At 48.8% G+C, this 10,906-nt stretch overlaps 2 protein-coding genes across 2 annotated transcripts in view; one reads left to right on the top strand and one right to left on the bottom strand.

The window, feature by feature from the left end:
- Positions 1 to 309: 309 nt before the first annotated feature.
- LOC114048655 lies at positions 310 to 3,589 on the top strand. The gene is made up of 4 exons (XM_027869704.1): positions 310 to 599; positions 1,329 to 1,432; positions 2,233 to 2,442; positions 2,549 to 3,589. The coding sequence occupies exons 1-4, from the start codon at positions 316 to 318 to the stop codon at positions 2,698 to 2,700; spliced, it is 750 nt and encodes a 249-aa protein (XP_027725505.1). The 5' UTR covers positions 310 to 315; the 3' UTR covers positions 2,701 to 3,589.
- Positions 3,590 to 6,222: 2,633 nt separating this feature from the next.
- FAM102A (family with sequence similarity 102 member A) overlaps positions 6,223 to 10,906 on the bottom strand; it is a 41,821-nt gene continuing 37,137 nt past the window's right edge. The window contains exons 9-11 of the mRNA XM_027869420.1: positions 10,355 to 10,476; positions 10,033 to 10,102; positions 6,223 to 8,261 (exon numbers count right to left, since the gene is read on the bottom strand). Coding sequence (XP_027725221.1) covers positions 8,216 to 8,261; positions 10,033 to 10,102; positions 10,355 to 10,476 — 238 coding nt within the window. The 3' untranslated portion in view covers positions 6,223 to 8,215. The remainder of the gene's footprint in view (positions 8,262 to 10,032; positions 10,103 to 10,354; positions 10,477 to 10,906) is intronic.

The raw sequence follows: 10,906 nt of genomic DNA, 5'->3' as shown, positions 1-10,906 counted from the left end.
ATCCAGAGCAGATGAAGAAAACTCCTCAAGCCGGGCAGTGTTTAACTGGTGCTCAGGGAAAAGCCCCCGTACCCTCTGGAGGATCTGGGAATGGGGAGAGACGACTGAGGGCGGAGGTGGTCCAGGGTGCAAAGGAGGATCTTGAAGAACAGGTAGAATTTGGAAAGCCAGGAAAAGGCCAGGGCATTCCAACCGCACCCTCTGAGCAGCCCTCCCCAGCCCTGTCTCCTCCCTAGGGATTGGCTCACCCTCATCTGCTATTTCTCTCACCCTGGTGGCAGGACTCAAGCCAGTTTCTGTAGATCCCTGTTGAGGATGAAGCATTGGGGGCCCCTGCAGCTTCTGCTGAGCTTCCTGCTCTGGGGATGGGGGGCCCTGTCCCAGGACATGGGCTGTGTCCAGGTCCACCCTTGCACCTGCCTCCTGCGGGGGAGTCATCAGGTGATCAATCTGGCCGCCGTGGGACCCCTGACCATCCCCTTAGCTCCCGACAAGGAGCCTGGTGGATATGTGCAATTCAGCCCTTGCCAGCCTTTCAGCGAGCCCGCTAACCTCATCTCCACCGACTGTGTACAGGTGGCTGCATGTGTGACCCTGAGGTAAGGAGACCCTTGCCTGCTGCCTCCCCATTCTGAGTAGAAATCATGAAATCACATGCATTGTGGCAGAATGAAAAGAGGATTGGCTTCTGAATTTAAAAGGCCTAGGTTCGAATCTCTCTTCCATCGAGGTTTGTCCTATGTGAACTTCATTGGACCTTGTGGCCTTAGCTTTCTCATCTCATAAAATGAAGGTAGATAGTGTGTGGTAAGAAGGTGTGTGTGGGGGGGGGGGGGAAGAATGTTGTACTTGGAGTCAGGAAGACCCGAGTTCAAATTCTGCCTCAAACTGTCCAGGCTCCCACCTCCTCAATGAGATGGGACTACCCCTAGAGAAATGACTTACCTATTGCTTTCTAGAGCAAGAGTTCCCAAGCTGGGGTATGAGAAGCTTAACAAGGGGGTACAGGGAACAGACTGATTTGATTTTCAATGAGGTAATACTCTTTCTCCAAGAATACGTAAAGAAGTATATTTCATTCTTTTTTTTATGAAAAATAGATCCCTTTATTTCTTGTTTACATGCATGGCAAACTGAAGACTTTAGTCTTTTCATATTGATAAGGGGGCATGGAAAGGTTTCCAGAAAGCCAGGGGCTTGCCAGCCACTTTCACCATGACCCAGCTGTATGACTGCTTTCCTATGCCTCAGTTTGCTCACCTATGATAAAAAGGAGCCTCGAGCTGAGTCTCATTTGCTAAGGCACTGTCTTTGACTTCCTCCTCCAGGCAGGCAGGCTCAGGGGATCTGCACCATACTGCCTATGGCAGGCACCAGAGGAGTGAATTTTGGTACAACAGCAGCACCCGTGTCTTGACTGTCACGTACCCTGGTGAGAAGGGGATGGATCAGTCCTGTGCTAGGACCTAAGGGACCCATCAATCACTTAACCATTTGAGCCTTAGCTTTTCCCCCTCCCCCTCTGCAAAATGGGAAAGGTGTTGGCATTCCTTACCTCACAGGATTTGTGTGAAGTTTTTAACCCTAACCCTAACTCTACGTTTAAATGTGAGCTACTATGATTGTAGGGTTGGCTCTTCCATTTTGTGTGACTGGGCAAATGGGAATGCTTACTATACATACTCAAGGATCTTTTTTAAAGACCTAATTTGGGAGTGGGAATTGGGGTGGGAGATGCCTATTTCAGGGACTGGTGGAAGCCCAGGGTTGTATTTTTGAGCTTAACAGTGGTTAGCAGAGATTGTCCGGACTTGAGGATCTTTTGTGCTAAAAGAGGTAAAGAAAATGAGACCGTGGGAAATCAGGAGCCAGCTAGATGGAAAAGTGGGTAGAGCACTGGACCTGGAGTCAGGAAGACCAGATCAAACCCAGCCTCAGACACTAGCTGTGTAACCCTAGGCAGGTCACTTAATTTGTCTGCCTCAATTTCCCCATATGAAAATAGAGATAACATTATACCTACCTCATAGGGTTGTTGTAAGCATAAGAGTGCTTTGCAAACAGAATGTTATATAAATGCTTAGCTATTATTGTTAGGTAAAGGGTTGAAATCTGTCAAGTGGATGATTGCTGGGAGAAGTCCATGGGCAAGAAGTTGAGGGGTTAGAAAATGAGGTACTTGGAATCTCGAGAGCTCCCCAGACCCCAGCTTGACCCCTTTATCTTTTCTAGCCTGGCCTAGCAGCTCCCTGAACACCCTGGTCCACTTTAACTGCAGCCCAGTGAGGACTGTGGCCCACATGTCCCTCCTGTCCACCCACCTGGAGGTCTTCATCCAGACTCCCTGTGCCTGTCCAGACCACTGCCGACTCTGGAGCCCAGAACCCAGCTCCCTCATCGCCATCTCATTCTTTGTGACCCTTGGCATCTATCTCCTCTGGGGTAAATGCTCAGCACTCTTCAGGCTGGGGAACTTCTTGGGAAACAGAGGGAGGGAGGATAGCTGGGAAGGCTGAGGAAATCACCACCCTTTCCTATGTGACTACAGGTGTTTGTGGGCTGCCTGCCATCAACACCGACAGAGGAAGCTGGCTCATCCCTCAAGACCAGTTTGGGTGCAGCCCCTGTTCCTCTTGCCTTGGGAAATCAGAGGAAGACAAAGAAAACATCCCCCTTATGGGCCTCTGTCCTGGAACTTAGAATTCAGCTGAGACCCTCCTGGCCTGGGGTCTCCACTGCGATGTAAAGAGCCAGATGTGTAGGCTGTGATTGAAGGAGCAGAATGGGAACGAGATGTGCCTGACCTCAACAGAGATTTCTTTCTATGCCCTTCCTCCTGGGGATATTGAGTTTGAAGAGGGAGGGGCCTCAAGGGTCATCAGTCACAGATAGAGAATTTGGGAGGGGATGCGAATTAGGGCCAGCTGACCTTACTGTGGCACAATCCTAACCAGTACATACTGAGGAGCAGGATTTAAGTAGTATCTGGAAAGATTTCTAGCCCTGACAAGAGACCTATATCTCTTCAATCTAGAAGGAGAGTTTGTAATCTCCTTATTAAACTTCCCTTGGTGGTCTTAGCTTTGCCTCGGAATTCTGAAGTCACCAGTTATGCCTCCCTCAGTCTTGGCTGCTGTCCAGTCCCATCCAACCCAGCGTACCACCCAGCCACCCTACGTACCACAGCACTGTCATAAGACATCGGGCCAAAAGGCAGGAGAACCTGGCTCTAAGGTCACCTTGGACAGTGTCTTCCTTCTCTGACCCTTAAGTCACCTTCTGTGCCACATTGACAGGTCAGGAAGACAGGAGGACCTAGAAAGGAGATATTCTCATCCTTCCATTGAGATAAGAAACATTCTTAAGGGCTCTGGCATTGAGCCACCTAGCAACAGAGGGAGAGGAGCAAGTAAGCATCATGGGAGCAGGAAAGTGGAACCAGGAAGGGGACTAAGAGAGGGAGGGGAATAAAAAGCAAAGTAATCCTGCTAGAAGGGCAGATGAGATACAAACCAAGGTGAACAGAGCTGAGGAAAGGAGTAGAGAGAGGTGTTGTTCAATTGTTTCAGTCACGTCCGACTCTTCATGACCCCATTTTGGATCTTCTTGGCAAAGACACTGGAATGGTTGGTAATTTCCTTCTCCAGTTTATTTTATAGATGAGGAACTGAGGCAAACAGAATTAAGTGACTTGCCCGGGGTCTCACAGTTAGTAAGTGTCTAAGGCTATATTTGAACTCGGGTGTTTCTGAGTCTTGGCCTGGTGCTCTAAAAGCAGGACAGTTGAGGAGGAAGGGTGATTAATCTTAAATTACTGATATTTATTGACATCAGAAGATTCTTAAACATCTCTGAGATAAGCTCCTGTGTAAGGCAGGGGGAAAGAAGGACCTGATGTTCTATGGAGGTTCCTTCTGATCTTTGACCAGTCTTAGGTGACTATCTTGAAAACTGATAGCACATGGGAAAGAAGAAAAAGCTAATCCCAAGCCATGTCAGCCTAAACCTATTGCTCAGCACCCACATTCCTGGTCCACAAGATAAGAAAATCAGATCATGCAGAAGCCAGATTCCTGAAGACTGGAGACCAAAAAAGAGAAGGAAGAGTGGACAGAGCTGCGAGGAAGGTTCATCACAGAACAGGACCTCACTGAAGAGCTCATCCAAACTGCACCTGGACATGAATCCACCTTTACAACACACTTGGACAACAGGACTAGCTCTGTCCCAAGTCTAGAGATGATGCTTGGATGGTGAGGGGCATGGCTGAATAGGGTCTGGAGGAGTTCAATCTTCCATCTGCCATTCTAGAATGGCTGAATCCCAGATCAGCCAATTCCCCCGAGCCTCTCCCATGGCTCCCTCTTCCTACTAGAAAGAAACCCCGATCAGCCAAAGGCCAACATTTCCTAATATTCTTTAATACCCGCCTCTAAAAATGCAGCATGCCCAATAACACACAAAACAAAAAAAAATCCATAACTTTTAATTGGCCCCAAATCATAATGCCAATTTGACAAAAGACTGAATTTCCCCTTACATTATAGTTTTCTATGATAGGAACAAGACACAGAAATACAAATACGTCAGTTGAATCAAAGATGGCGATGATATTCCATAAAGAGAGGGGGAAAAAAAACAGGAAAAAGAATTTAGCTCCCTCTCTCCCTCCCTCCTCCACCCCATTTAACAAAGATGGAGATCACTCCATCCCAAGAAGCCAAGAATCACCCAAACCCAGCTGACAACTGCCCCATGGTAGTTACTCATGGGATGGACTCATGATTGAAAGGGAGTGGGGTGGGCTGAGGACCTAGAACTTTATTAATTCTTTTTTACATCTCTGAGTAAAAAAAAGATAAAACTCTCTCGCAGATTTCCAAACTGTTTTGCATAGACCTATCCCCTTTCCAAAAATATCTCTAATATAATCTCTCTATATATAGAATTTGAATCTAAAGCTTTGACAGCACTAGTTGGAACCACCAAGGTCCAGTTATCAGAAAGGACACTACCCTTAAGAGGAGAGATGGGAGGGGCAGGGCTGGGGCTTGGGAAGGAATGAGATTATTTCACTAAAAATTTGAAAAGGACCAGTGCAAGTTTTCATCTAACTTCCTGCCCCCTAACTACCTAATTCCCTCAGGTTCTCCTCCGGTCTGAAACTTTGTATTTTTGTTTTCTCTTCTAAGGCTGCCCAGGCACTTACTTCTCCCAGAAGGGTCATCAACTGGAGGTCCAGTCCTAGACTCCTGTAAGCCTAAGGAACCTTTCCTATCCCTGACTCCATTCATTCTGTGGCCTTTAGGCAAAAAGCAGTAACCCATGCTAGATGACTAGGGACCAGCCCTGAGGCTGCCAGCTGAGAGAGGTAGAGGTGGGAGAGGCTGATGTAGATGACAGGTTTAACGGAGCTCTCCCAAAGGGATTGGTGTGCCCCCATCTCACTGGACCCCCTGGGCTTTCCCAGTAAGTGTGGAGGCCAGCTGCACACTCAAAAAAAACAAAACAAAACATTAAAATACCACAAATCCCTCTTCCCCCTTGATCAAGTTTGGTTTTTTTTTTCTGTTAAGATCTTAGAACAAACTGTTGAAAGAAGAAAGGAATGTGAGAGGAGGCAGGGCACCCCCACCCTCTTAGGGACCCCCCACAGTGTTGGCTCCCAGTTAAAGTGCTAGTCATTCACAAGAGGGGGGAGAGAAAGCTCCTTCAGGGCTGAATCTGGTGCTTTTTTAGGACAATTCTACTCAACAAACGTTCAGTCCTGACTTAGCAGGCAAGGTCTGATAAGTGTTTTCTAAAAGGTTAGTAAAAAAACAAAAATGAAAAATGAAAGGGATCAATGTGGACCCAATGCCCCCCTCCCCCCCATGCTCACCCCAGCAGGGTTCCAGAAACAAGGATGTAGGACAAATAAGGGCAACTGAGTCCTCCTGGGACCAGGAGAAGGCAGGGTGGAGACTAGAGCCCAGCTCCATTCCCACTGCTCAGAAAAACCGTTCTCCCCACACTCCCCACCCAAGAGAGAGGGCCAGCTCTCTACGTGCCCAGGTCCTGACCAGACAGATCCTCTGGGGGGCTGATCAGAGCGATGGGGTCAAAGAAGACAAGAAGGGAAACCAGGGAAATGATCTCTCTCTTTCTGGGAATAAAATAGCAAAACAAAAACAAAAAAACCATTATCAACTTTAAAAAAAAAAAAAGCAACCCTCCCTCCCCTCCCAAAAACAAATACCAGCCCGCTGGGTTTATTAAAAATTACAACTTGGCAACTGAAATTAAAAAAAAAAGTTAAACCAGTGGTTTGAGCAAGGAGGTCACAGGCTCTGTATCTTCTGGCCCGGGCCTTTGCCATGGGGAAAGTGCTAAGAACAGAAGCTTTGGCAGTGGCAGGAGGTGACACCCAGACACTAAAGACATGGACTGATGGAGGGACTCTGTCCTGCTGGGAGCACAGCTCCAGGCCGTAACTGAGCAAGCACCTCTCATCCTGCCCATTCCTGTGAAGGCTGGGGGAAGGCATCCCCTTCCTGCTCACCTCACCAACTGAGTAGGTGGGGTTACCTCCAGTTACCATGAAGGCTCTATGGCCCACCAGGCTGGCCTTGCTGAAAAGGAGACAGGCTTTTTTCTCCTGTTCCAACACCTCCAGCCTCCAGGAGCTTGTGGACGCTTCTCCCTTCCTCTATGTCCAACTTGCTATTTTTTCTTAATTTCTCTGTTGCATCAACTGCCTAAGACCCAGCCCCAAGCAGAGAGTACACCAGGACTTAGAAGGTAGAGAGGGAAAGAGCCCCTGAACTTCACCCAACTGGGGACGTGAACCTGTCAGTCCTACCCAGGAGGGCTGATACAAAGTCAAAGTAGGTGGCTCCCTACCCTAATAAGGGAAGTTCAGGGGCAGCAGTTACCACCTGGGCAGTCTGCTTTCCCGCCTTAGGTGGTCTCCCCCACTCTGGACAGATGAGGGGATTGGGAGGGGGGAGTGCTGATAGCCAGTGAGGCTTAGCCAACCTGGCCAGCAGGCAAGCATAGGTTTCAAAAAGGGGAGGCTCAAGGTAATAGAGGAGGAGGGGGCTGGCAGAAGGATGTGTGCGCATTGTTGGGGTGGGGAGAGGGATGGCCAACCACCAACCCCCTGAGGCTCTGCTAGGGAAATATGTGCAAAGTGCAGAGAGCCACTGTGAAAAACAGAGGCAGGCAAATTCAAAAGGGAAGAGGGAGAAGAAAGGGATAGCTTATAAGTTGAAAGTATGTGGTACAGGCCAGGACAAGCTTGGGATGGGGAAGGCAGGTCTACCAAAGGCCACCTGGCAAGTCCACCTGAAAGGTTCCGACCTCCTAGACACAGGAATTCAGGGCTCAAAATCTCTAAAAAGATGAGTACAGGTATGAGCAGAAGGGAGGGAGCTGCAGGGGAAAGCCACAGTCTTTAGCTCAGAACCAGAGATCAGCAGGAAAGTCTCGCAGCGAGCTCTAGGAGGCCTCTCCAGTTTCTCCAAGCAACCTGTCTCTTCTCCCCTGGAGTGTTGTTAGCAGGAGGACTCAGAGATGCCTCCAAGGTTCAGCTGGAACCAGGGTAGCCAGTCCATACGACTTCCAGGTGGGGAGGAAGATGTGATGTGGCAAGAAGACCTGGCCTCCATACACTGACTCCAGAGAAGTCAGAAGCACCAGCGCTGCAGGACAGGACAAGGAGGTAGGCTGGACCAAACACGAGTCCTTTTCTCCTGCTTGGAGGGAAGCGTGCCTGCCCACATTAGTGCTCCAAGAGGTCACAACCCTGCCCAGCAGGGGGCCTACAGTCCTGCAGTAGGAGTTAGCTCCCTAACCGGACTCTACCTCTCCCCTTTGCCGTCAGAACTGGCACTCGGGCCAATAGTTTCCTATGATGAGGAAGCATCTGCTTATGGGGTGAGAATATTCACAGTGGTACAATCAGACCGCAGCCAGGGTCCTGGGAAATACTCTCAAGGACACCAGGTGATGAGATGGGTCAGCTCCAGGGAGAGGGTTCAAAAGTGGTGGATGGAGGAGAGACAAGATGATGAGGGGAGGTCCCAATGCCAGCTTGGGCAGCCCGCCCTCAGGACTGGTCTGGAGTGCAAAAATCAGATGAGAATTGACAGAAGTAGAGACGATGGAGAGGTGGTCCCTGGAAAAAGAAGGGACCCTCCCTTCTGGAATGACTCAGGTCAGAAGATCATGGTGATCAATGGCTTTCAATCACTACGGGCTCAAAAACTCCAGAGGATACTCTGTAGGAGGAAGTGGAGAAAAACTGTTTAGAAGCTCGTCAGACCCACAGGCTGTCCAGTGATATCCCAGAAAAGCTGATGGGGAGAGGAGCAGGTAGTCATAAAGAAGGCATGATAATTGAGGCAAGGGACCATCTTTGTATCCCCAGGACCCAGCAACAGGGCCTTACACAATCCAGAGGCTTCATCAATGTTGGCCAACTTGAATTCTAACCTGGCCATGCCACCAATTTATTGTGTGACCTTAGACAAGTCCCTTCATTTCTCTGTGCCTTGATTTCCCCATCTGTAAAAATTAGGGGGGTTGGGCTATGACCTCTAAAGTTCCTTCCAGCCCTAAAACCTAAGAGGTAGATACAGTGAAGTGGAAAGATCCCTGGATTTGAAGCCAGGAGGATCTGGTTTATGTCCCAGCTATGACACTGATTCAGGTTAAGTCTCTACCCTGGCAGGTTTGCATTGACATCCATAAAATGGAGCCATAATACTTGTACTCCTTGACCTCAGGGTTTTTATGAAGAAAGCCATTCGTAAGCCTTAAAAGTACTACAGAAATGTGTATTGGGCTGAAGCTTGGCTCTCCACTCCTGTTTCTAAGAGCCTAGGGCTGCAGTTCCAGCTCTGACCAACAGAGGACAACCATGTCCTTCCCAAGCATATCACAACGCTCCCTGCAGCCTCACCTGGCCTATGTCCAGAGGCCTGGCTGGCCCTGGCCACAGGAATCCAAGATTTAGAGCTGCCTGGAACCCTGAGGGACAATTCAGCCCAACTCTCTCATTTTACAAGTGGGGAAACTGAGACCCAGGGGGAGAAATGACTCATCTAAGATCAGATTGACAGTGATAAGAGTCAAGATTGAAACCAGTCTTCTTTTTTTTTAACTTTTTTTTTTTTTTAAGGCAATTGGAGTTAAATGACTTGCCTAGGATCACACAGTAAGTGTCAAGTGTTTGGTCTGAGGCCGGATTTGAACTCAGGTCCTCCTGACTCCAGGGCCAGTGCTCTATCCACTGCGCCACCTAGCTGCCCTGAAACCAGGTCTTCTTGACCCTAAATCTAGTTTTTGTTTTGTTTTGTTTTACTCCAACACTATATTATATGGCAAATAGTTTTGTTCATTTGGAGAATGAATGCCAAATAACCTGTTATTGTTTCATTTTACCTCTATTTCCATGTCCCTAAACATGATCCATTCTGCCAGAATTTCTTATATCACCAGGAAAGGAGATTTTTTTTTTAAGGCAATAGGGATTAAGTGACTTGCCCAGGATCACACAGCTAGTATCAAGTATTTGGTCTGAAGCCAAATTTGAACTCAGGTTCTCCTGACTTCAGAGTCCGTGCTCTATCCACTGTGCCACCTAGCTGCCCCAAAAGGAAATTTTAGGGTCTATTCTGGTGACTCCGCTCACACCTTGCCACCTAAGAGCCCTTCTTGTAGTCTAACCTCCATCCCTTCCACTGCTATGCCTGGTCCTTCTCTCAATCTGACCTTTGGGGAAATAGAACCCAGTGGAGCCCCACCAACACCCTCCCGACGCCTCTGGAAGGCCTTTGCTGTAGGGCCAGCCCAATCCAGAGCACCATGAAAGCTCACTGCGGCTGTTTTGCCCAGTGGGTCTCTAGCTTTGCAATTAAATTAACCAAATTCACTAGCAATTCCCTTTACTCTATCTGCCTCACTCTCCTCTCCAGTGAAGGAAAACTACTACTGGCCTGCCTGATTACTGCCCAGCACAAAACCTGGTTAAGTAAGGAGCCACTGTACCTGGTTGCCAGCTGAATACCACTCAAGGTGGTGGTGCCGTCCCTGCTCACAAACAACCTCAGGTTACTGTCTGTGGAGAGAAAGGGCAGACCAGGGTTAGGGAACCCATCAGCAGGAGGACCTCCAGAGGGAACCTGCCTACCCATCCCATCCCACCCCACCCCACCCCACCCAAGAGGAGAAGGTACTTGGGCAGTAGCCCTAGGGCTCTGTGGGCAGCTGGGAGATGCTGTTACTCGTGCCTCATGCCCCACCCAATGTCAGCACTGGAGGGATAGGCCAAAGTCAGGCAGGGGGCAAGCTGTCCTCACGGGGAACTCACCCTCATTGTTGCTGACATCTGTAAAGTCTTGACTCTGCATGATCTTCTCCACTATGTCATCCGCGTCGATTCTCGTGTCGTCTACCCATGTCGGGTGGCTTTCCACTGAATCCTTCTTCCTCCTTGGGGGAGAGGGGAGAGATGATGGAATAAAACACCAAATCCTAGTAAAGCCAGCTGAGAAAACTCAGACCTGAATGGGAAACACTGCTGATGCTCACCTTTTTTAAGAGAGGCATGGCTTGGAGTGGCAAGAATACTAGACTGGGGATTATGGAATTGTAGCGATGCAAAGTTGGGGCAAGGAGAGGCTGAGGTCCAGGGAGGGGAAAGGACTTGTCTGATATCCTAGTGGCATGTGTAGGCTTCAGACGGAGGTCTTCTGAACCCAAGTCCAACATTCCTCCCATTATATCCCACCTTGGGCATCAGGAGACCTTGAACAAGTCATTTACCCCTTTCTCGCCCCAAGTGTCCTCATCTATTACATGATGGTGTTGGACCAAATAATCTCTAGGGCCTCTTCCAGCACTAAATACTATGATTCCACGC

This window comes from Vombatus ursinus, unplaced genomic scaffold (assembly GCF_900497805.2).
Source record: "Vombatus ursinus unplaced genomic scaffold, bare-nosed wombat genome assembly UNPS02014793.1, whole genome shotgun sequence".
NCBI lineage: Eukaryota > Metazoa > Chordata > Mammalia > Diprotodontia > Vombatidae > Vombatus > Vombatus ursinus.
This window is presented reverse-complemented; position numbering and strand designations above follow the sequence as displayed.